Below are 27,329 nucleotides of genomic sequence, written 5' to 3' on the forward strand. Positions count from 1 at the left end.
CCAGAGCAGTATTGGCATAAAAAGAGACACAGATAAGTGGAACAGAATGGAGAACCTAGAACTAAATCTATGCAAATATAGTCAATTAATATATGACAGTGAAACCTGGAATATACAGTACACATTACTGAAGAATAGTGTTGGGAAAACTGGACAGCCGTATGCAAAAGAATGAAATGGACTACTGTCTTACAACATACACAAGAATTAACTCAAAGTAGATTAAAGTTGAATTTAAGAGCTGAAACCATAAAACTTCTAGAAAAAAACATAGGTGATAAGCTCCTGAACATTGGTCTTGATGATGATTTTATGGATTTGACAAAGCAAAAAAAAAAAAAAAGAGACAACATTAAACTAAAAATTTTCTGTATAAATGAAGGAAGCCATGAAAGAATGAAAAGGCAATCTACCAAATGGGAGAAAATATTTGCAAATTGTGTATCTGACAGTGGATTAGTATACAAAATAAGTAAAGAACTCCTATAATTCAATAGTAAAGTAAAAAGAAAAAATATGCACCAAAAAACCTCCAGCAAATCTTATTTTAAAAATGGGCAGAGGATCTGAGTAAGGTATATTTTGAAAAGGTACTCAATATCACTAATCATCAGGGAAATGTAAATCAAAGCCATAATGATACATCATTATACATAAGTTAGAATAGCTACTGTCAAAAAGATGAGCTGTAGTGTTGGTAAGGATGTGGAAGAAAGGGAACCTCTGTGCATAGTTGGTGGAAATTTAAATTGGTTCAGCCACTATGGAAAGCCATATGGATAGTACTCAAAAAATTAAAAAACAGAACTACATATGATCCAGTAACTCTACTTTTGGGTGTTTATCTGAAGGGAAATAAAACATTAAATTGAAAAGATATATGCACCTCCATGTTCACTGAAGTATTATTTACAATAGCCAAGAGATTAAAAAAACCTAACCATCCACATCAGTGAATGGATGGATAAAGAGGATGTGAAATAGGAGGTTGCTGGGAATATGGGGGAGTAGGAGGACCCTAAGCTCACTTCATCCCACTGATACAGCTAGGTAACACTCACCTCGGGGTAAATAACCCAGAAAATAGCCCAAAGACTGACAGAACAAACTCCATAACTAATGTAGAGAAGAGGGCAGGAAAGGTGGAGTTACAGTGGAGAGGGAAACCACAGGACTGTCTGAGAGAGGGAGGGACCTGTGGGCACAGAGAGGGGAGAGAAACAGACTCTCAAACTGGAAAGCCCTCCACGGAAGATGAATGCCTGTAACATTTGGCTTTGAAAACCAAAGGAGCTTCCTTTTGTAAGTTCTTAACACCAGCAGGGCTTAAAGCCTGGAATATTTAAAAAAAAAAAAAAATCAGTGGGTCAACACTTGGAGAGCAGGGAGGAGAGAGAAAATGGAGTCCATGCTTTTAAAGATATAGCATAACAAACAAACAGCCTGAAGAGATACAGTGTAGAAGCAGCAGTTTGAAAAATGCTGTGGGCATATGGAATGGAGAATTATTTACTATTCTCAGATAGGATACCAGAGGGACAGAGATCACTGGAAGACTCCTCCAGATATAAAGGAGTGGGCAGGAGTCATTTCCTTTCCTGTCCCCCAGCATGAACACATGACCACCTGCAGTGCAGAAATTTACTACCAAACTTGCTTAGCTACAGATTTTCTTTGTGGATCCACCTCTTCTAGTCAGGTTTGCATTAGTCACGGGTCTACTGCTGGTTCCCTCCCCCAGAAGACTAGCACAAACCTTGCCCCATACTTTATCTTCTGCTCCTGCAATTTGTGAGGCCTTGGTACCGGCAACTTGTGGGTACAGCAGCAGTGGGTTCCCTCTCATGGAAGATGGGTGTGTAACCTTATTAAAACTGCATGCTCTGCCTGCAGCACATAGCAAATCTGCCCCATCCAATGCACTCTTGCCTGGAACCCATTCAAACCAGGGCCATAAGCCTGGCAATGTGCAAGCAGCTGAAACAGGAACACCACTCCAAAGTGACTCCTGCCCTGCCTAACACCACTCAGATTGCAGTCCCAGCAGTGAGCTGGGGGCTGACAGTTGTTGTGACTGTAGGCCCTTGGCCTACCAACAAAAGCTTTTCAGGGGACAACATAGGGATAGCACCCTGCAGTTTAGTGCTCTCTGCATGTCTGACAAACACCTAGTCTTGACTCAGCTCAAGCCCAAGGTGGCCTCAGACTGGCCCACTAACAGTAATAGGACCAAACAGGCAGAGAACCACCACAGATAACTGAACCAAAGGAAAAAGCAGCTCGGCCAAAACAGCAGGGTACACACACACACACACACACACACACAGAGGAACCACCCATGAGCCACCAGCTTCCCGTAAACAAGGGACACTATACTGTAGGGCACTGCAGGGCCTCTTCTTCATAGGGCCACCGCTTTTAAGAGCAAGAGACATAAGTTGACTCTCCTAACACATAGACACAGAGAGGTAAAAATGAGGAATATGTCCTAAGTGAAAGGACAGTACAAAACCACAGCAAGAGACCTAAGTGAAATGGAGATAAGTAATATGCCTGATAGAGAATTTAAAGTAATAGTCCTGAAGATACTGGACTTGAGAAGAATGGAGGACATCAGTGAGACCATTAACAAAGAGATAAAAAAGAATGAATCAGAGATGAAAAACACAATAAATGAAATTAAAAACACACTAGATGGAATAAATATCAGGCTAGAAGAAACAAGAATGAACCTATGACCTGGGGGAGACAGTAATGGAAAGTAATCAAGATGAGCAGGCAAGCAGAAAAACACTTATGCAAATAGAGGATAGACCTAGGGAACTCAGTGACTCCATCAAGTGTTGTAACATTTGCATTGTAAGGATCTCAGAAGAAGAGAAAAATGGGGCAGAAAGTTTATTTGAAGATATTTAATAGCTAAAACTTACCCAATTTGAGGTAGGAAGAAAATTCAGATCCAGGAGGTACAGAGATCCTCCAACAGAATCAATCCAAGGAAATCCATAGCAAAACACATAGTAATTAAAATGGCAAAAAGCAGAGATGAAGAATTTTTAAAACAGAAGAAAAAAGCAAACGGTTACATACAAGGGAAACCCCAAAGCTATCAGATTTTTCAGCAGAAACTTTGCAGTGTAGAAGAAAGTGGCCTGATATATTCATAGTGCTGAATGGAAGAAAATCTGCAGTTGAAAATACTCTGTCCAGCCAGGCTATCATTCAGAATACAAGGAGAGAGAGAGTTTTCCAGACAAACAAAAGTTAATGGAACTCATCACCACTAAACCAGCTGTACAAGAAATGTTAAGGGGACTCTTTGAATGGAAAATAAAGACCATAAATAAGAGTAATAAAAGTAGCACAAAAGCAGTAAGAATAAGTATACCTGAGAAAATTCAGTCAATGATTCACAAAATAAAAAGGAAGTATGAAACCATATACTTAAAATGTTAGGGAGGAGAGAAGTAAAGAATAGGCTCAAACTTAAGGGACCATTAACTTAACATCGTCTGCATATAGAAGTCAATGTTATCTACAAACCTAGTGGTAATCACAAATAAAAAAACAGTAATAGATATGCAAAAAACTAAAGAAAAAGGAATCCAAGTATATTACCAAAGAAAGCAACTTATGAGAGAAGAGAGTAAAGGAAGAAAGGACCAGAGAAGAACTATAAAAATAACCACAAAATAAGGAACAGAATAATAAAACATCCCTATTAATAATTATTTGAATGTAAAAGGACCTAATGTTCCAAAAGACACAGGGTGATGGACTGATTAAAAAAACAAGACCCATTTATATGCTGCCTATTAGAAACTCATTTCAGACCTAAAGACTCATACAGATTGAAAGTAAGGGGATAGGGAAATATTTGTCATGCAAGTGGTCATGAAAAGAAAGTTGGGGTAGCAACACTAATATCAGACAGAAGAGACTTTAAAAAAAGACTGTAACAAGAAACAAAGACTATAATAATCATAAAGAGGATAATCTGACAAGAAGATAAAACATTTGTAACTGTGCATCCAACATGGGAGCACCCAACATAAAAGAGTTAATAACAAACATAAAAGAACTAACTGGTAGTAATACAATAATAGTAGAAGACTTTAAAACCCCACTTAAATCAATGGACAGATATCAAAACATGAAATCAAGAAGGAAACAGTGGCTTTGAATGATACCTTGGACCAGATGATTTAGCAGATATATTCAGAACATTCCATTCTTAAAACAGTGGAATACACATTCTTTTCAAGTGCACATGGAACATTTTTCCAGAACAGATCACCTATTAGGCCAGAAAACAAGTCTCAACAAAAATAAAAAAGACTGAAGTCATATCATGCGTTTTTTCTGACCACAACACTATAAACCTAGAAATTAACCACAATAAAATATTTGGAAGCTTTCATATAATGAATGGATCAACTGAACAATCAAAGATGAAAAAAAATACACAGAAACAAATGAAAAGGAAGACACAATAGTCCAAAAATTTTTAGGATGTAGCAAAAGTGGGTTTAACAGGGAAATTTATAACAATACAAGCCTACCTCAGAAAGCAAGAAAAATCTGAAAAAACAGAACCAAAAAAACCCCATTACCCTTTACACCTAAGGGAACTAGAAGAAAGAACAAAACCCAAAACCACTAGAAGGAAAGCACTAACAAAGATTAGAACAGAAGTAAATGATCTAGAAACTAAAAATAGAAATCACCAGGTGTTGGTTCTTTGAAAAGATCAACAAAATTGATAAATCTTTAGCCAGACTCATCAAAAAAGGGGATTCAAGTAAAATCAGATATGAAAGCAGAAAAATAACCAATATCACAAAAATACAAAGGACTCTAAGAAAATACTTATGAAAATTTATATGCCAGCTAATTGAACAACCTAGAAGAAATGGACAAATTCCTAGAAACATGTAATCAACCAAAACCGAAACAGGAAAAGTAGAAAATTTGAACACCAATTATCAGCAATGAAATTGGATCAGTAATCCAAAACTCCCAACAGACAAAATTCCAGGACCAGGCAGCTACACAGGCAAATTCTACTAAACATTTAAAAAGTTAATACTTCTGCTTTAGCAGTTCAGAGGCCATTAATATCTTTTTGTTGTCTAATCGCTGTGCTATTTCCAGTACTGTGGTGAGAGTGGACATCCCTGTCTTTGTTCCTCACCTTAGTGGAAAAACTGTTTACCCCTATTGAGTATGATGCTTGTTCCGGGCTTTTCAAATATGACCTTTAGTATGTTGCAGTATGTTCCCTTTAAACCTACTTTGTTGAGGGCTTTTATCATGAATGCATGTTGTACTTTGTTAAATGCTTTTCTGTATCTATTGAAATGATCATATAGTTTTTTTTTCCTCTTAATAATGTATCATGTTGAATGACTTAAGAGTATTAAACCATCCTTGCATCCCAGAATAAATACTGCTAGGTTATGGTGAATGATTTTTTAAATGTATTATTGGATTTTGCGTGGTGGTTATTTTCTTGAGGATTTTGTAAGGAAAAAGTAAAACTTTCACTATTTGTAAATGACATAATCCTATATATAGAAAATGCTAAAGATTCCACCAAAAAAAAACTCCACTAGAACTGATGCATGAATTCAGTAAGGTAAGAGTATACAAAATCCGTGTGTAGGAATCTGGTGCATTTCTCTAATAATGAGGCCTCTGAAAGAGAAATTAAGATAACAATCCCATTTGCAGAAAAAAAAAAGCACTAAAAATCAGATACCTAGGAATAAACCTAACTAATGTTGTGAAAGACCTGTACTCTGAAAACTATAAAACACTGATGAAAGAAATTGAAGATGACACAAAGAAGTGGAAAAACACTCCATCATAGATCGGAAAAATATTTTTAAAATATCTGTACTGCCTGAAACAATCTACAGATTTGATCCAATCCCTATCAAAATACCAACAGCATTTTTCATAGAGCAGAATTTAAAAATCTTAAAATTTATTTGGAACCAAAAAAGACCCTGGAGAGTCAAAGTACTTTTGAAAAAGAAAAGCAAAGCTGGAGGTATCACAATTCCAGTTTGCAGGTTATATGTATTACAAAGCTGTAATAATCATAACAGTATGGTATTTGCACAAAAATAGACTCATGGAACAATGAAACAAAAGAGAAAGCCCAGAAATAAACTCATGGTTATAGGGTCAATCTTTGACAAAGGAGGCAAGAATATGCAGAGGGAAAAAAGCAGTCTCTTCAACAAATGGTGTTGGAAAATTTGGACAGCTACATGGAAAAGAATGAAATTGGACTACTTTCTTACACCATACACAAAAATAAACTCAAAATGGATTAAGGACCTAAATGTGAGACCTGAAACCATAAAAATCCTAGAAGAATTCACAAGCAGTAATTTCTCTGATGTAAGCTGTAACAGTATCTTTCTAGATAGGTCTCCTGAAGCAAGGGCAATAAAGGCAAAAAATAAAATACTGGGACTACATTTTAAAAAATCTTTTGTACAACAAAGGAAACAACAAAGAAAACTGAAAGACAACCGATGGAATAGGAGAAGATATTTGCAAATGACCTATCTCAAAAAGGGTTAGTATCCAAAATATACAAGAAACAACTATTGGTGAGGATGTAGAGAAAAAGGAACCTTTGTGCACTGTTGGTGGGAGTGCACACTGGTGCAGTCACTATGGAAAACAGTATGGAGGTTCCTTAAAAAGTTAAAGATACAACCACCCTACAATTCTATAATTACACTATACTGTGTATTCATTCAGAGAATAGGAAAAAACTAATTTGAAAAGATATATGCACTCCTATGTTTATTGTAGCATTATTTACAATAGCCAAATTATGGAAGCTGCCCAAGTGTCCATCGACAGGTGAATGGATAAAGAAGATGTGGTATGTATATACAATTGAATATTATTCAGCCATAAAAAGAATGAAATCTTGCTATTTGCAACAACATGAAGGTATTCTAGAGAGTATAATGCTAAGTGAAATAAGTCAGTCAGAGAAAGACAAATACCATATGATTTTACTCATATGTTGAATTTATGGGGAAAAGAAAAAACCCAAATAAATGAAGGGGGGAAAAAGAGCAACAAACCAAGAAAACAAGCGGATGGTAACCAGAGGGGAGGTGGGTGCAGGGATGGATGAAATAAGTGAAATAGATTAAGAGTACACTTATTGTGATGAGCACTTGAGTAATATGGAATTGTTGAATCACTATATTGTACATCTGAAATGAAGATAATACTGTTATGTTAACTACACTGGAATTAAAATTAAAAAAAAGAAGCAAACAGTGTAAGTTACACACACACAGAAGAATATTATTTAGCCATAAATAAAGAAGTAAATCTTGCCTTTTGAGATAACATGGATGAACGTTCAGAGTATTATGCTAAGTGAAATAATCAGAGGAAGACAAATATCATGTGATCTCACTTATATGTGGAATCTAAAAACAAAACAAAACAAAACAGTAAAAACTGAACTGAGGTATAGAGAACACATTGATGGTTGCCAGAGCCTGGGGGTTGGGGATTGAGCAAAATACCTGAGGGTGGTCAAAAGGCACCAGTCATAAACCAGTTATGGGGATAAAATGTACAGCATGGTGACTATAGTTAATGATACTGTTAAGCATTTAAAAGTTGCTCATCAAAAAAAATAAATAAATAAAAAAAAATAAATAAATAAAAGTTGCTCATCAGAAAAACATTTGTATCTATTGTAATGATGTTAACTAGACATACTGTAGTTATCTTTTCCCAATACATATATGTATGGAATCAGTTTGTTTTTATCTGAAATTAATGTTCTATATCAGTTAATTTCAATATTGAAAAATACTACTACTTATTGGGTAGTTGTGAGGATTAAGTTCCAGTAGAATGTTGTTGCCATTGCTTGTTACTTCTGTAGTTCCATTTGGAACATCAACCATTCCACCTCTTGCCTTACAGAGTTCCATATTAGACCTCTCAGTTTTCCAGTGTCTCAGCGACCTGTACGTTCACTTTCTCCTACCACCTAGTCTTTATTTCCTCCTACTCCACACTGGTATAGTCATTTTTATCATCACAAATCTTTCTCTTCTCTTGTCATGATTTCCTATGTAAGTATTTCATTCTTAGCTTTTCCATTTGTACATTTTTCCCCCACATGACTTATAAACCCCATACAGAATGTCTTTCACATTGTTGGCTCTTAAAAATTTGTAGACTTGATAAGATTTCATGAAAACGCAAAAATTAATGAGAACTGATTTTGAATTAGAGAAAAAGATTTTAGAACCTGTATGGTGATTAAAGTGCAAAGAAAATTAAGCAAGGGGAAAATGTAGGCAGCGAGAAGCCAAAACAAAACCCAAAAACCAAACCCAAACAGAGCATTAAAAGCCGAAGTTTGCAGGAGGAAATGAAAGAAAGGGAAAAGAATGGAAACATTTTAGTGGTCACCTATTTCAGCTGCTTCAGATTGTGCTAGATTTAGCTCATTAACAGGCATGACTTCAGGGAGTATTTAATATTGCTCTTTATAATTATTTCTAAATAAATGTTTGCTTTCTAGATATTTAAATGGAATTTTCTGGTCTATTTAGTTCATTTACAAATGACTAAAGAAAAATTATATTTATATCTGTAGTGCCAGCTTGGAGAATGGATGAGATTTTGGAATTTGGAAGTTCTTTTCCTAGAGTATAAAAGTAATAGATTAATGTTACAAGTTGAAAAGAAATCAGTAAGTGTTTAGAGTTCAGGTCTGGTTATAAAAAGCTTTGGTTAACTGAAGAGTTTAGAGTTTGCTAAGATATAAGAAATTAAAAAAAAAAGATATAAGAAATTAAATTTTAACAAAAAAATGGCCTGTAGTTAGAGGTCAGCTGTTTCTAATGGTAGTATACACATAGATTTTTATTTTTAGCCAACTTTGTAACCACTTAGTACAACTAATGAAATGAAATATTAACCCGAAGATACCATAAAAAGTCCATTTGCCTGGTACAGAATCACCAGGCAAATGGACTTTTTGTTCTATTTGTGCCCACACAGCTTCTTGATTTTTCTGGATTATTTATTATGTTTGAGTGGCAGAAGAGTTTGAGGCCTTTTGAAAGTATAAAGAGGAATAAATATTAAAGAGATAGTGATTTAAAAAGTAGCCATGTTGTGTATTAAATTTAAAAACTTCCTGACCTGCCATCATAGCTTCAAAGTAAATTGTCATACAATACAGTAATTCTAAAACTGCGACATAACAGAATGCTGAAAACTAGGAAAATCACAAATTGTAACCTAAACTATTAGGAAATATGTGAAATTGTGAAATATGATTGTTCAGAATGAGCTTCTATGCATTCTGTGTGTTAAAGACACGCAGAGACTGTGAGTGTGTGTCCAGAAGCTCCTGTGGTTGTCTACTTCAGCAGAATGATTGAAACTGGGTGGGAGGGTACTCATAAGTTCTGTCTCCCAGACTGTTAATCTGTATGTCAAAACATTAAATATTTTTGGGTCAAAAATTTTTTTAAAGATTTTTAAAATTTATTTATGTATGAGAGACATAGAGAGAGAGAGAGAGAGAGAGAGAGATAGGCAGAGACACAGGCAGAGGGAGAAGCAGGCTCCATGCAGGGAGCCCGACATGGGACTCGATTCGGTGCTAAACCGGTGAGCCACCAGGGCTATCCTGGGTCAAATTTGATTTACAAATAACTACAATTTTATTTTATTTATTTTTTACTGCAATTTTATTTTATTTTATTTTATTTTAAAGATTTTTATGAGAGAGAGAGAGAGAGAGAGAGAGAGAGCAGGCTCTTCACAGGGAGCCTGATGTGGGACTTTATTCCTGGACCTGGTTCACACCCCAAGCCAAAGGCAGATGCTTAACCACTGTACCACCCAAGCATCCTTGCAGTTTTATTTTAAATGCCTTTCGTGTTATATAAACATTGCTGTTTTTAAAGATCCTGAATAAAAAGTCGGTTAACATCTACTGAAGACCTCACCAGTGCACTATAGCAACAATAATTGCAGTGTTCTCTACTAGTAAACATGCAAGTGCTCCAGCACAAAGATGTATTGATGCAAAGATAATCATTTTATGTGGTTAAGTTTTCCATTTTAATTGTTTTTCATTAATGTATTAAGGATTAGTAAAGTATACATTGATGAAATAAAGATGTTGTTGCTTCCACAGTTTTAAGAATTACCAGATTGATGTCATCTTAGCTTTTATAACTTTTATGGATTAAGCCCAAAGGAGGATATTTTCCTCTTTGAGATATTTTCAGTTTATAATACCAAACTCCATCTTCTATGAGAGGGCAAATTCTTTGTCGCCTACCCAACTTCCTCCTACTTTAATTTGACATTCACTAAAACTAAAATCATCTTCAAACCATGAAAGTCTTTGACTTCATCCAGTTTGGTGGACCCATATTTTATTTTACCAAATTTCATGCTGTATATTAAAAGTATCATTTGCCGTGATCAAGTGAGATTTATTCTGGGGATGCAAAGATAGTTCAGTATCCGCAAATCAATCAGTGTGATATGCTGCATTAGCAAAATGAAAGATAAAAATCATGATCATCTCAATAGATGCAGAAAAAGCACATGACAAAATTAAATATCTGTTCATGATAAAGACTCTAAAAATGTGGGTTTAGAGGTCTACATAATAAAGGCCATATATGAAAAACCCATAGCTAACATTGTACTGAATGGCAAAAAAAAAAAAAAAAAAAAAAAAAAATACTGAGAGCTTTTCCTCTAAGATCAGGAACAAGACAAGGATGTATTACCACTTTTATTCAACAGAGTACTAGAAATCCTAGCCATAGCAATCAGATAAGGAAAAGAAATAAAAAGAACCCAGATTGGTAAGGAAGATGTAAAACTTACTACTTGCAGATGACATGACACTATACAGAAAACCCTAAAGACTCCACAGAAAGCTATGAGAACTGATAAATGAATTCAGTAAAGTCAGAGGATACTAACATACAGAAATCTGTTGCATTTCTATACACTAATAACAAAGTACCAGGAAGAGAAATTAAGAAAACAATTCCATTTACAATTGTACCAAAAAGAATAACCTGGGAAAAAAAAAAAAAAAAAAAGAATAACCTGGGAATAAACTTCACCAAGGAAGTGAAAGACCTGTACTCTGAAAACTATAAAACATTGATGAAGAAATTGAAGATGATACAAACAAATGGAAAGATATTTTATGCTTATGCATTGGAAGAATTTTTTTTTAAAGCTTTTATTTATTCATGAGAGACAGAGAGAGAGAGAGGCAGAGACACAGGCAGAGGGAGAAGCAGGCTCCATGCAGGAGCCTGACCTGGGACTCGATCCTAGGTTCCCAGGATCAGGCCCTGGGCCGAAGGTGGTGCTAAACAGCTGAGCCACCCGGGCTGCCCTATCAATCCTTTGATAAGGATTCAATGCAATCCTTATCAAATACCATTAGTATTTTTCACAGAACTAGAATAAAAATCCTATAGTTTGTATGGACCACAAAAAAAATCCCAAATAGCCAAAACAATTTTAAGAAAAAGCTGGAGTTGTTACCATCCCAGATTTCAAGATAGATTACACAGGTGTAGTAAAACAGTAGGCTACTGGCACAAGAACAGGCACATGTATTAATTGAACAAAATAGCCCAGAAGTAAACAAATGTGGATATAGTCAACTAATCTATGACAGAGGAAGCAAGAGTATACAATAGGGAAAAGACAGATAAATGGTGCTGGGAAAACAGGACCACTTTCCTACACCATACGCAAAACAAATGCAAAATAGGTTACAGAACTAATTGTGAGACCTAAAACCATAAAACTCCTAGAAGAAAACACAGACAGGAATCTCTTTGACATTGGCTTTTGCAGTACTTTGCTGTATATATCTCCTCAGGCAAGGTAAACAAAAGCGAAAAGAAACTGTTGGGAGTATACCAGAGTAAAAAGCTTTTGCACACTGAAGCAAACTATCATCAAAATGAAAAGGTAACCTAATGAGTGGCAGAAGATATTTAGAAATGATACAGCTGATTAGATATATTTTATATCTAAAATATATAAAAAGCTTATATAACTCAAAACTAAAATAATAAAAATAATAATTAAAAATGAGCAGAAGACATGAACAGACATTTCTCCAGAGAAGACATACAGATGGCCAACAGACACATGAAAAGATGTTCAGTATCACTGATCATGAGGGAAATGCAAAGCAAATCCACAAAAAGATACCATCTTCTATTAGTCAGAATGGCTGGTATCAAAGAGATGAGAAATAACAAGTGTGGCAAGGCCCTGTTGGTGGGAATGCACATTGGTATAGCCACTGGGGAAAACAATATGAGGCTTCCCCAAAAACTGAAAAATAGAGATATGATCCAGTAATCCCAGTACTGAGTATTAGCCCAAAGAAACCAAAACCACTAATTTGAAAAGATATACGCAACCCTATGTTTATGGAAGCATTATTTACAATAGCCAAGATAGGAAGGGAACCTAACTGCCCATCTGTAGATGAATGAAGATGCTGTATATATATGGTGGAATACTACTCATAAAAAAATGGAATCTTGGGCAGCCCCGGTGGCTCAGCGTTTTAGCTCCTTCGGCCTGGGGTGTGATCCTGGAGACCTGGGATTAAGTCCCACGTCAGTTTCCCTTCATGGAGCTGCTTCTCTCTCTGCCTGTGTCTCTGCCTCTCTCTCTCTCTCTGTCATGAATAAATAAATAAAATCTTTAAAGAAAAAATGGAATCTTGCTATTCATGACAACATAGATGGACTTAGAGGGTATGACGCTAAGTGAAATAGGTCAGACAGAGAAAGACTAAACTCCATATGATTTTGCTTGTATGTGGAATCTAAGAAACAAAGCAAACAGACAAAGCAGAAACAGACCCATACTTAGAACAAACTGGTGGTTGCCAGAGATGAGGAGGGTGGAAATTGGGTAAAATGGGTGAAAGAGAGTGGGACATGTAGGTTTCCATTTATGGAATCAATAAGTCATAAGGCTCAAAAAGTACAGCATAGGTAAAATAGTCAGTGGTATAATAGTACCGTATGACGTGAGAGATGGCAGCTATACTTGTGGTGAGCACAGCATAACATATAGAATTGTTAAGTCACTGTGAAACTCATGTTAACACTGTGTGTCAACTATACTTAAAGAAATTATTAATATTGCTTCACAGAAGAGAAATAAATTTCTAACTGGAGAAATCTCTCATAAGACTAGGTATCCAGTCTAATAATACTCCAGTCCCACTAGTTTCTTTTTTTTATTTTTTTATTTTTTTAAATTTATTTATGATAGTCACACAGAGAGAGAGAGAGAGGCAGAGACATAGGCAGAGGGAGAAGCAGGCTCCATGCACCGGGAGCCTGATGTGGGATTCGATCCCGGGTCTCCAGGATCACGCCCTGGGCCAAAGGCAGGCGCTAAACCGCTGCGCCACCCAGGGATCCCCCCACTAGTTTCTTTGGCATAACCAAGACATCAGTTTTATTACTACATTAGATAAATGTTCTCATCATCCAAGCTAACAACTGCTTAGGCCTTTCTGGAAGGAGTCTCTTCAACAAGAATACTTGAAGCTCCCTCTGTGACCATTTCTTCAAAGAGGGCTTCTCATCAGGGATTTGTAGCTACTTAATAATTATACTGTAGTTGTTACTCTCATAGCAAACTTTCTTGTGGCTTAGCCACAAGAAATGATTAGTGTCTGCCTTCCTATTGTATCTAAATTATAGAAGATTTCACAGCAGCAGCCTTCTTCCTTGTGTTGCATTTATTACTAAACACCTAAAGGCCAGAGATGATGTTTCACTAATTTTGACAGTGGACCATTCTTCATGTATAGATCTTGTGAGAGGATGAAAATACCTGATACTGGCTTTCTCTGCCTCCTAATAACCAGTCTCAAGACAAAAGGGAGAGAGTCAGGAGACTCTGGAGAAAATTTCCTCCTTCATCAAAAAGGGCAAGAGTTGATGAAGGGAGGATGGAGCTGCCCCTTTCTTCCTTGGGACATTATTGTTAGAGCACATCATACTTGGAGCTGCTGCACTGTCTTGCGTCCAAGAGGATGGCGGAATAGAATGTGAGAGCCTGGCCTCTGAACCAGCCTTGAGGCCAGCTTTATTTTATGTGAGAAACATAAATCCAGATTGTTTATATGACTTCCAGATTAGTATTCTGTTATTTATAGCCAAAACTCTGCTTTCCCCATTTCACCAAGCTCTTAAAGAAAAGTATCCAATGATTGATTTACTCATTCAGTAAATTATATTAAATACTTATCATGAATCAAGATCTTTATGAAAACCATCAAATGAAATAGAGTATGTTAAATGTATCTTAGTTCTGTGGCTAGATATCACATTCATATCTGTGTATTTTCAGATATAAAACGAAAATCATTTTCATCTTTGCTATTTTGCTAGTTGCAAAATAAGTTCTTGTAATTGTTGATTTTATAGTTTCAGTTGCCAGAGTTGCTCGGCTGAGATCAGTTTTGATGCTTTTTTGTTGTCGTCGTTGGGGAGGGAGGGAAACCCATTGGGAACAAAGGTTCAATTCAGTTAAGTCATGTGCCAGGCACTATATACTAGGATTATACTTCTTTCTAGGATTACACTGAGAACTGAGTAATTTTTTAGGATTGCATTGAGATCTAATTTAAGTGAAGCTTTTGTTTTGAGTTTGTTAGCTGACTTCTTAACAAAACTCAAGCCCTGTACTCCATGGAAGTTTACAGTTTCTTTGGGTGGGATAAATTGTTCACTCAGTCACTTACTGAAGTTAATACAATTGATTACCTAAATTGCATATCTCATTGATGTGCACCACCTCTGATATTCTGGTCAGATTTGTGTTGCTTCAGGCTGCTTGGCATCTTAAATGTAAGCTATGGAAGTGTATTTTGATTCTAGGCCTTTTAGTACCCCTACATCTACTGAAAATGAAGAAATTCCTTTGCTTAAATTAATAAGTAGACTCTAAAAATTACCTAAAAAAATGCTTTTATGACAGGGTGGTTTTTAGAAGAGAACAGTAAAAGAATTTGGGAGGGGCGGGGGGGGAGCTTTAGGGTTTTGTGTCTGTTTTGCATTTAGTGGAGAAGCACAAACAAAATGTTTCTGTGATCCGTTTGAGCCAACTTTGAAAAGGGTACTTTATAATAGTAGAAAGATAGGAGAGATGCACTCAGTGTACCCTATAGTTTGTTTCTTAACCTTAATATTAATAGATAATTTGACTCCAGTGCCTTCAGTTGCCCTTTCACTTGTGGCTAAATGAGGTATCTCTCAATGGAAAATGGTGGGGTGAGTTGTTTTTTACAGAAAAAGGCAACATTGTGATACTGAGGAAAAAATGAATTGGCTGTTAGATTTATTGTATATGTCATCATTAGAAGAGTTTAAAAAATGCTTTTTTCTTGTTTATCATAAATCATATAGAAAATATTTTCTTTGTGCTTGAAGTCAGATATTTCTGAGTGTTATACTATTGTGTAATGAACACCAGGCAGGGACATATGATGAAGCCAAGAATTAGAAATGTTCTTCCACAATAAAAATAATGCCAAAACCATATCTTAGAAGTGTTTTTACTGATAATCTTTAACTATTTATGGTATAGTAAGTGAATCCAGGTAAGAATATTAAGGTCTTCGAGTTTAGAATGCTAAGTGGGGAAAAAAAAAAAAAAAAAGAATGCTAAGTGGCCATTATTTATATATTTTTTAAAAATCAAGCAAAAGTTTGGATCAACAAATAGTTGATTGTTAAATACCTTTTTATGTGGAATAATTTTAGATTGATAAAAAAATTGCAAAGACAGTACAGAGGTAGTGGAAAGTGAGGTGGGTGGGGGGTTGGGGTGACTGGGTGATGGGCACTGAGGGGAGCACTTGGTGGGATGAGCACTGGGTGTTAGGCTATATAGGCAGATTGAACTCCAATAAAAAAAATATTTTAAAAAATTTTACTCATACCTAAAAAAAAATTTGTATTTTCTTCACCCAGATTCTGTGGGATGTGTGTCCAAACAAGAGATTAACATGGGTACAATATGATTAACGACCTGCCTTATTCAGATTTCAGATGCCCTTTTTCTGTTCCAGAATCCAACTGAGGATTTTTATTCACCATGTTTCTTTAGTCTCATTCTGTAGCAGTCTGTCCTTATTTTGGTGCTTTTGAAGAGCACTGGTTGAATATTTTATAGACTGTTCTTCAATTTGAGTTTGTATATTTTCCCATGATCAGATGGAGTTATGGGTTTTAGGGAAAGGCACCACAGAGATGAAGTGCTCCTCTCATCTCCTCAGAGAGGTCCATGGTATCAATATGGCTTATCACTGGTGATGTTAACTGTAATCATTTGGTTTAAGGTGGTGCCTGCCAAGTTTCTCCATTATGAAGTTGCTATTTTTACTTTTTACATATTTTTTATTCACTAACAACAGCCCATATACAAGGGCTGTGGAGGGGGTACTAAACTTTACTTCCTGGAGTGAGATGTATCTGCATATTTTATTTGTAATTCTGTAAAGAAGATTTGTCCCTTCTTATTTATTTATAAATACCAATATGAAGTTGTTGATATTTTTTTCTTTGGGTTATGATTCAGTATGATTTATTTTGTTGACAACATTGTATGACCTTTGCCAGTGGGATATCTTGCAGGTTGGCTCTTGTGTCCTTTTGGGCCTCCATCTCCCCCCGCCCCCTTTTAACTTTCTAGTGGTATAAGATTCTTATATGTTCCTTGCCCCCTCCCTAGACTCAACATTTCTGTAAGGAATCCTAGTTATGTTTCTTAATGATGTTAGAAACTAAGATCTTGGCACTGATGATACTCTGCAGTAGTTTCCTATTAGTGCTTATATCATGAACAGAGTGGCTTAAACAGTACACATCATCTTGAAGTTCTGGAGTTCAGAAGTCTGAGGTGGCACCCATTGGGCTAAAATCAAGGCATTGACAGGACTGGTTTCTTTCTGTAGGCTCTGTATAGAATATATTTCCTGGACTTTTTTCAGCTTCAATTGAATACTTGGTCCTTCGCTCCTGGTCCCCTTCCTACACCTTTAAAGCCAGAAATGACTGGTTGAATCCCTTTTGCTTTAACATGAGTCTTTTTCTGCTTCTTTTTTCTTCTTTTAAGGACCTCTGTGATTATAATTAGACCCTGTAGGCTAATTTAGGGTCATCTTCTGCCTTAAATTCAGTTGATTCTCTTATGCTATGTCACGTACACAGTTCTGGGAATTAGGATGTAGACCTCTTTTTGGGGGGGACATTATTTTGCCCACCACATGCTAGTTGCTACAGGCTCTCTCAGTGTACAGAACTAGTAATGTATTTAGCATAGAAATTCATTTTCCATAGGAATAGATTTCTTAGATGGCAGTTCATCTAAAAAATTCTTAAATGGCAAATCTTGTACAATATGAAAGACACATTTTAGTCCCACAATATTGTGAACCTAAAATTTATAACCAGGAAGCCTTATCTTGCCAACAAAAGCCACCAGTAAATAGTATTTCTTCAGTGTCAAGCAGGACTTTCTGCTCTTTACAGGTAGGTATGATAATCTCTTTGTGGAGTCTATGAAATTTGCAGTGAGGGTGGCTTTTATCTTGGAAGTTAATCAGCTTAGAAGAGGGATGTAGACCACATTACCTAATATAAAATGTTGAGTTCAAAGAAGATAGGGCTTCCCTAACTTTGTATAGTGTTTAGCACCGTGACCAAGGTTGAAATTTTGGGAAATAATTACTTGTTCTGGATTTATATGTAAATTATTGTTATGCATAGCTACACCCTCGGTAAATACAGTATTTGCTCATGATTGCTGTGATTTAAGTTTATACAAAAATTTGCATCTGTTTATATCACTCTTTCTCATTTAGTAGAGGCCTATGGATAGCATTTCCTTGATTGCATCCATACCCTCTATTCAGGATTGAAAATAAAATAAAGAGAACAATTTGTCTCTTCAAATTGCATTTGGTTTCTGGTTTCGCATTTATAGTTCTATGGTAGATACCATAATGAATTAATGAATACATGGACAACAGTGATACATCAGATTAATTTATCTTTGAAGTCCAGTCTTTACACTTGATCTTAGCCAAAAGGCTGAGAAGCAATGAAGTCCGGTCTTTAGAGCACTAGGTGAGTAGCACAGATATTTTCATGATTCTCTTAACTATATCCATCTACACTAAAATGAAAAAAGAGAAAAAATTGTGTAAAGAGCTTCCTTTTTTTTTTTTGGATTTTATTAGGGGCAGGGGAGGGACAGAAGGGGAGAGAGAGAGAGGAAAAAAAAAAAAAACTCAAGCAGTCTTATTGCTGAGCACAGATGGAGCCCACCTCTGGTGACCTCCATCTCATAACCCTGAGATCAGACCTGAGCCATCACCAAGAGTCAGACACTTAACTGAGTATACCACTCAGGTGTCTGAAGAGCTTACTTTTTTTTTTTTATTAGAAAGAATGCATAATGTTAAAAATACACTCAATTAGGTTTTTTTTTTTTCCTTTTTAGAGAATTCAAAAACTTGATAAAAGAGAATTTAAGCCAAGGAAAACCAGATTCTAAAATTATGTGGTAGTTTGCAATAATAGTGTATGCTCAGGGATTACTCCTGTTTGCTTTGAGAAGAAGGCAATGCTGATAACTTTAGTGAGGTTTTAGAAAGGAGACAGTGGTAACAGAGCCATGCCAGCATCCACAGAATCTGTCTTTATAAACCTGCCAGGCTCCTAGCCCTTGTCTAAGAAATTCAGAAATTGATAGATGGAATGTCCTCCAATGGAAAAGTATGAAAAAGACAAATAAAATAGACAAATTTCAGAGGATATGATCAGTTGCATGGTTATTTATCTAGTCATAGAGATATGAAATAAATGTCCCCAAAATGTATGTTTGAGGATCTCTAGAATGTTAATAAAACTCTGAGTATTATGCTAAACACAGAGTATTGCATTGATGGCAGTGACATGGAAGAAGAAATTCACAAGGTGTTCCTGTGATTTTTATGAAAGGGAGAAAAACATTTAAGCTCAAGGAAGTAGAAAAGATTCAGAAGCGTAAGTGATGTATAAATAGATATGAGAAGACAAAGGCACAAAGGGGAAAAATCATCTTCAGAGGAAGGTCCAAGAGCTAGACTGATGCAGTCATTTTACTTCCCTTTCTGGAATTTCTGAAACATACAGACTGTTGGAAAAAGTTTCATGGCACAGCCCCACAGGTCTTGTTACTCTAGCTCTCTTCCCCCAGGGGAGCAACAGATGTTCTCACTTGGAATGAAGAAATATCTTCTACCTATCAGTACTATTGAGTCTAGAATCTTTTTTTTTTTTTTAAGATTTTATTTATTTATTCATGAGAGATGGAGAGAGAGGCAGAGACATAGGCAGAGGGGAGAAGCAAGCTCCTCGTAGGAGCCTGATGTGGGACTCGATCCCCAGACCCAGGATGACGCCTTGAGCTGATGGTAGATGCTCAACTGCTGAGCCACCCAGGCGTCCCAGTCTAGAACATTCTTTATGCATATGAAGACAATCCAGAATTAATATTTGTGGAGAATGTACCACTTTAAAGGGAGTCTAATATTAAAAAATGGAAAGTTTAACCTCCAAGGAATATATAATTCTCCTAGGAGAACTTAAACTATGTTTACCTACTATCTTTAGAGAGATTCAAGTCTATATTGCAGAGAGGCTGTTTAGTGCACTGGTTAAAAACATTAGCATTGGAGCCAGACTGCTTGTCTCTGAAACTGGTTTTTACTGCTGATTAGTTCTTTGAGTCTTAGTGTACCTCAGTTTTCCTCATCCATTATTAAATAGGATAATAATTTTACCTAATTCATAAGGTTCTTGAATAATTGACTTAATGAAAAATGCTTAGAATAGGATCAGGCATATCCTTCAGTAAACATTTTTATTAAAATTGTTACTCTTTGTATTTGTCATGGCTTATATGTTTTGTTTGTCCACAACAATTGGCTGCTATAAAAAGATCCAATTGGGGACGCCTATGTGACTCAGTTGAATGTCTGACTCTTGATGTTGGCTCAGGTCATGATCTCAGGATGCGAGATGGAGCCCCACATTGGGCTTGGCACTCAACAGTGTGGGGGGAGGGTGGGTCATGAGATTCTCTCTCCCTCTGCTCCTCCCCTCCTCACATGCACAGACATGTGTGCTCTTTCTCTGAAATAAACAAATCTTTTAAAATAGAACCAGTTGTAAGTTCTAAAAATTAAAATTTTAATTTTAAATTAAAAATTTAATGAAATTTTAAATTTCATTGCTGAAATAAACTCAGTTAATAGACTGAGAATCAGATTAGTGAGGTGGATGATCAAACCAGTGGATTTTCCTTGAGCCCAATGTCAATTGAAAGGAGATGAAAAGTATGAGAGGACAAATCCAGAAGTTAACAACTAGCTAACATAAGTTCAGACAGAAAGTTAGAATGAAGAGAATATATTTTCTTAACTAATGGAAGGAATATACCCAGTGTTAAAGATGACTCACATTGGAAGAATGTAGCAACTGCTGAGCAGAATTAATGAAAAAATCCCATACCTAGACTCACATGGGGAACATTCCATGAAACCAAAAGTAAAGAGAAAACCATGAAAGCTTCCAGAGGGGAAAGAGATTAGGTTATCTACACAGATCAGATTGATGTCAGATGTCTTAGCAGCCATATTAGATGATGGAAGACCATGGAAAAATAGCTTTGAAATCCTCAAGGGAAAATGATTTGGAATTTCAAGATTTGTTTTAGCCAAACTAGCCCTCAAAATTTGAGAACAAATATATACATTTTAGGAATGCAAAGACTCAAACATATTTTGAAAGAAATTCCTTCATGTGGACTAATAGAGGACATAAGATAAAAGAAATGGTGACAAGCAAGGAAGCTGGTGAACTTAGAGTTGAGTCTAAGCAACTAGAATAGTTTCTGTGAAGCATAAGTACTGTGTTAGTAATAATAATAGCAACTTTAGGGAACTTTTGGATGGTTTATATAAATTTTGAAAACAGGACAAGAGGAAAGCATACTTTTTTGGGGAGGGGATTACAGTTTAACTCATGCTGATATAATTATAGAAGTTTGTCAAAAATGGAAAGCTGAAAAAAATTTTAAGGATGACCATTAAAAGAACAAAATAGAGTATACAGTTTCCAAACCCTTGGAATAGGAGTTAGTAGACTGCTCCATAAAGGGCTAGGCAGTAAATATTTTAAGCTTTGTGGGCAATACTCTTCTCTTTCCTGCCCCTGTTCCACTCTGCCACTGCAGCATGAAAGCAGCCATAGACAGTCTCTGTAAACAGATAGGTGTGGCTGAGCTCCAATCAAACTTCGTTTATAAACATGAAATTTGAATTTCATATAATTTTCATAAATTAAAAAATATTCTTCTTGACTTGTGGGCCATTCAAAGCCAGTGGGCTGAGTTTTGTCCATAGTTTGTTGACCTCTGCATTAGAGAACAAAAGAAGGGGGCAGAGAAAACTTAATAATTTCAACTAAAGACAAAAAAGGGGAAAAGGTGGACAAGAAATCCTCAAGTCTAACAAACATGAAACATAAATAGTTATGTCAGTAAAAACAAAACAAAACAGTTCCCCTAATAAATTGTGAAGGGAGTAAACCTTTCTAGTAAAGACAGGTTCTCAGATTGAGTAGGTCATGATATATCTGTACAAAACAGTGCTACCTGTTAATAGTCATTCCTGTAACAGTGCAGTTAGCAAACTGTTACTGCTTCACCTTGGGATAAGGACATAAGCAGGGAAGAGTACTTGGGAACGGTTAGAGTGTTATGACATTGTTATAACTTCTAAGTGTGTGATTGCTGTTCTAGTAATTCATTTTATTGCATTTTACACAACCGTTAGTAATGGTTCAGAAATTAAAACAGGTTTGAGAAGCACTAGTAGAGAATACAATGCAGGTATCAAAAAAATGAAGTAGATCCATATGTATAGATTCGTTAAATGAAAACAAATCACAGAGCAGTATAGAGGTACCATGTTAAGTTTTTTAAGATCCCAATCGTGTATGTAATGGATTTTTAAAATGTGGATCAATTCACATCCAACTGTTAACTGTGGTTATAAACAGAAGTTATGATTGTTGGGCCTGCAGTTGATGGATGTGGTAATAAAGTAGTATTTTCTTGTTTGAATCTACATACTTTTGTATTGTTTGACATTTTTTTGTTTGACATTTTTTTACAGCAGTATGTTTTCATTTATTGTGTAATGCTTTTTAAATATTTTATTACTCAAATTAAATGATCTTGTGGTCCTTTCAATACTTGGCAATTGAATATCCATATGGAAAACAAGATCTTTAACCTCTACCTCACACGATACACAAAAATTAATTTGAAATGAATTATAAACCAAAACATGAAAGTCAAAACAATAAAGTTACTAGAAGAATACATAGAATAATATCTTCACAACTCTGGAGTAGACAAAAATTTCTTAAGTGAGACACAAAAAGCATCAGCCATAAGGACAAGATTTGTAAATTGGGCCTCATTAGTATTAGTTGTTAGGTTCATAATAAGACACCAGTAAGGGAGAGAAAATTCAAGTAACATTGAGAGATGATATTTGGCATATTATATCTTTGAAACCTATAATTTTCTGTGTGTGCAAAAAGTTTGGAAAGACACTTAACAAAAAAAAAGACATTGATGGCTACTTTGCATGTGAAAAGGCTCTCAATCAACATTGATAATCAAAAGAGAAATGCAAACTCACACTATTATACCTGGACTAGAATGGCTAAAATTAAAAGACCCACTAAGAGCTAATGTTGGCTAGGCATAGATAAATCAATTAGAATGCTTATATGTTGCTGGTAGAAGTGTCAGTTGGTATAATTGCTTCAAAAAACATGCTGCCTACTAAGGCTGGGCATACATATAAATCCTGTGATATAGCCACTTCCCTCCCTAGTATTCACTCGGAAGCTGGGTGCTTATGTTCAAAAAAAGATAGAAAAATATCCATACTAACTTTCTTCCTAATAGCTAAGAAATATCTCCATCAAGAGTATAAGTTGTGGTATATTCATGTAACTGACTGTTGTACAGCAATACAGAGAAAATACTGCTACCTGTAACTACATGGATGAATCTCATTGGCTCAAAACTGAGCAGAAGGAGCCAAAGACAAAAGAATACCTACAGTGTGATTTCATTTACATGCTTTATGGTAAAAGAGGTCAAAATAATGGTTTCCTTGGTTGGGGGGTGGTACAGTGGTAACTGGCCGAGGGGCAAATGGGAATATTCGGGGATGCTGGAAATGTTCAACACCTTACTCTGGATGGTGGCCACATATCATTAAGCTCTACATATACACACTTAATATCTGCACACTTTACTGTAAGTTATACATTAATAAAAAAAGTTTAAAAAAGGAATGCCTGGGTGGCTCAGTTGGTTAAATTTCTGAGTCTTGATTTTGGCTCAAAAGTCATGATCTCAAGGTTGTGGGATCAAGTCTTGCACCAGCTCCGCATTCAGCAGGGAGTCTGCTTGGGATTCTCTCTCCCTCCCTCTCTCAAATAAATAAATCTTTTAAAATATGTTTAAAAAAGAAAACTCCAACTTATGCTTTACCTTGTGATATGAAATTGTGTCAATATCCTATGCCAAAATTTTAACATATTCAAGGGCTTTTCTTTTTAGGTCTTACATTCTTTTCCAGTTGTCTTTTTTTGTAGGTGCATTGTTCTGGTTTAATCATTGTTGCTTTGTAATACATTTACTGTTTAATGATGTCTTTCCTGCTCTCATTCAAATTCTCACACACATTCATGCCATAGGAATTTTTATTATAATTACATGAAACTAATAAATTATAAATTTGGAGATCATTAATATGTGGGTCAAAGTTCAGAAACATGTTTCTCAGCATTTCCTCCCAGTTCTTTAGTTGTCTTTATGTGACTGTACAGGTTGTTTATTTTTGTACATTTTTGTTTGGCTAAGGTGAATGGGAACTTTTTTGGTTACATTTTTATTTTCCTTCATATAGTATTACTATAACTTCTTAATCTCAGTAATGAGAATAGTTATTGTTTATTGACACATTGTGCTAAGCAATCTTATTTCTTACAACAATCCTTGTCAGGTAAATGCTATCACAGTATTATGCTCATTTTTACATTTGGGGTCAGTGAGGGACAAAGACTGAACAGCTGCTTTCTGGCAAAGGTATGATTCTAACCGAGGCACTCTCACTCCAGAGCTACACTGTCAAAAAATACTACACTGTAGGCCTAGGTGTCCTCAGTGAAGGAGGAGGGACAGGTAGGAAGGCTAAGTGTGGGATCAAATCTAGTACTGATGGATGTGACTGACAGTGGTGAGTAGTAATTGGATGTATAGCAGCAAGACCTATCCTGAAGTCAATTGTTGGGTATACATTAATTTATATTTGTAGACTACAGTATTCTAGTTTGGACTTATTCAAACCAGATAGGCTTATAATTTTTTAAAACCATTAGCAAATAATTTAATGATAATTTTATGTATTCCTAGGGTACCATTGTGTTTACCAAATAATGTTAGCTATTGTTTTAGTTGTGTTCTCTGTTTACAAGGAACTACCACTATTTCCCTCTAGTTGAAATAAAGATACACTTGACCATAAGGGAGATGGACTCTTGTGGATATCCAAGAGGTGGATCCATAGACTGGCCAGCCCTTGCGGAGACTAAAGCTGTCATCTGTTCTGGATTAAAATCAACTGTAGGCATCTCAGCAACAGAATTTTTAGCTCTTTACTGCAGTGTACTGTTTTTGTCTTCCTTCAACTGTCGCTATCATAATATATGCTTTTTTCTTTTGTCCATCCATTTGTGTTTATATTGTTTATATTTTCTCCATGGTCCTGTAAAATTTCTGATAACATTTGATTGGCCATGGTAGTTATTGTGTTTGGGCCAAGTGTTTCCTGGTTCATAGACTGTTGAACGGACTGTAGATTGGCTGCCTTAAATCAACTTTACCACAGTAGTTCTAGTCATTTCTGGCCAGGGAGGGATGGCTGGTTAGGTAAACATGGCTCATCTAAGGCTACTACCTCTTTAGTAGTAAGGTTGATCTGCCCTAAATATAAAGGGAATGTGATCACAGTATGTATTCTGGCTAATGTGTTCAGTATGCATTATACTTTTCCCTTTTAAATAAAATCTAGGGTGCTTGGGTGACTCAGTTGCTTAAGCCTTTGGCTCAGGTCATGATCCTGGGTTCCTGGGATCAAGTCTCACGTCAGGCTCCCTGCTGAGCCTGCTTCGCCTTCTATCTCTGCCCTTCTCCTCTGCTCATGTGCATGCTCCCTCTCCCTCTTAAATAAATAAAAAATCTAAAGAAGTGGCTACAATTGAAAATAGCAGCTGAATTTAGAGGTTGAGTAATACAGAAGGGGAAATATTGAAGGGAATGCTTGTATACATGATTTGAGAACAAGGATCTTACTGTTTTGTAAGCCTGATAACATGTTGTGTATCTTTTGTGAATAGCTTGCTTGAAATGTCTGGTTGGGATTATTAAAACTTTAGAGGAGTTACTGATAAATATTAGGGAAGTTTTTTTCCTTGCTATTTTAATAGCTAGATTTGACTTGAACAAAGGTTTTTGAGGATTTTGCAAACCCATGAATTTAGCAAATTCCTTTAAAATATTCTCTGGTCTATGCATTTTTAACACAAGATCAGTGATGAACTTAAGGTATGTCATAAGCTGCCTATTAAGATAGTAAATGATTTATGATAAAAATTGAAATATTCAATATTTATTTTTATCAGCAATAAAATTATATGTAAATGCTTGTTGTTAAATTGATTCTAGGTTGGGCCATGCAGGCTGCTGCGTATATCTTCATTCATAGGAAATGGAAGGATGACAAGAGCCATTTTGAAGACATGATTGATTATTTTTGTGATATCCGTGAACCACTCCAACTCCTCATATTCCCTGAAGGGACTGATCTCACAGGTAGGTAGCCTGGGATTGGATCACAGAATTTTAAAACATGAAGAAACTTAGAAATCACTTAGTCTAAACTTCTATTCTTCAGATGAAATAATTGAACACCAGTAAGATTAATGGCCCACCACTAAGGTCATTCACTCAGTGATCAGTAGCATATCAGAACCTAGAACCCCTGGTTTCCAGGCCATAGAATTTATGATGGACAACTCCAAGAGGTCATTATTCATACTTGCCCTCCTCGTGCTTTGTATTTTTAAGGTGCACTATATATTTTAGATATCAGCCTTTTACTTTTATAGAATTTTTAATTATTTTTATGGAACCACAACAAAACAAAACAAAACAGCCAGTGAAATCTTAAGAAGGACAAAACCTAATTTTAAAGTCCCCTTCCTGTTCTATATATTCTGTCCTCTTTCAAGAGACATATTCATTATGCTTTTTTTCTCAATTTTTTTTATAAGAAAAGGATATAATAGTAACCGATTTCATCTTTTGTTTTAAATTAATATGTTGGCTTTCTCTGGGTATTTTAAAGCTTTATCTCTAATTAAGCAGGAAAGACTTTGTCCTGTCCTCAAGAAAATTCAACCACCACTGAGTTGTGGAGGGGAACACAGGAGGACATATTTTGGACTTTTCTGCCTTCCCAGAAATTAAACTACATGCATAGGCCAAGAATGCCAGTGAATCTCAAGGAATTGTTTAAAAGATTAAAAACAAATACAGTCTTTTATCCTTACTGTGTGAGAAAGTGTGAGAAATCAGTGGTTCTCACACTTTTTTAAAGCATAGGTCATTTTTGCAGATGAAGCTGCCTGTTGCAGTCTGGGATTTAAGACAGATTGAAGAAGTGTTGTGATTGAATATTGGCAGGGTGGGGTAAGCTTGGACAGGAAGCAGTTCTGTGGAATCCAAGTCAAAAGAGCAAAATTTTAAAACTGTTAATCCCCTGGTTACTTCAAGAAACATACAGCAGAATTTGAGAAGGATCTGGTGGATAAAGGTCAATGCTGTACAAGAGAAGACAGCTTGAAGCAGAGTAGAGCTGAATTCTAAAAATCACAAATAGTATGGAGGGCTAACACTGAACTTGTCTTCCAAATCCTCAATATGAGATTAAGGCAACTAAGAGGTACTGAGAAGGGCTACAGAGGGGGAGAACATGCTAATTTATGGAACTCAGTACCTACAAAGAGTTCAAGATGAAAAAC

General features: G+C 35.8%; 1 protein-coding gene across 5 annotated transcripts in view; it reads left to right on the plus strand.

The window, feature by feature from the left end:
- Positions 1-27,329, plus strand: part of LCLAT1 (lysocardiolipin acyltransferase 1) — a 192,605-nt gene that overhangs the window by 85,325 nt on the left and 79,951 nt on the right. For 4 of the 5 annotated variants that reach the window (XM_038561190.1, XM_038561193.1, XM_038561192.1 and 1 more), the window contains one exon: positions 25,972-26,118. In XM_038561190.1, coding sequence (XP_038417118.1) covers positions 25,972-26,118 — 147 coding nt within the window. Of the gene's footprint in view, positions 1-7,980; positions 8,133-25,971; positions 26,119-27,329 lie in introns of those variants that run through there. The other variant, XM_038561194.1, reaches the window with a different exon arrangement.

The sequence above is a fragment of the Canis lupus genome, chromosome 17 (assembly GCF_011100685.1).
Source record: "Canis lupus familiaris isolate Mischka breed German Shepherd chromosome 17, alternate assembly UU_Cfam_GSD_1.0, whole genome shotgun sequence".
Lineage (NCBI taxonomy): Eukaryota > Metazoa > Chordata > Mammalia > Carnivora > Canidae > Canis > Canis lupus.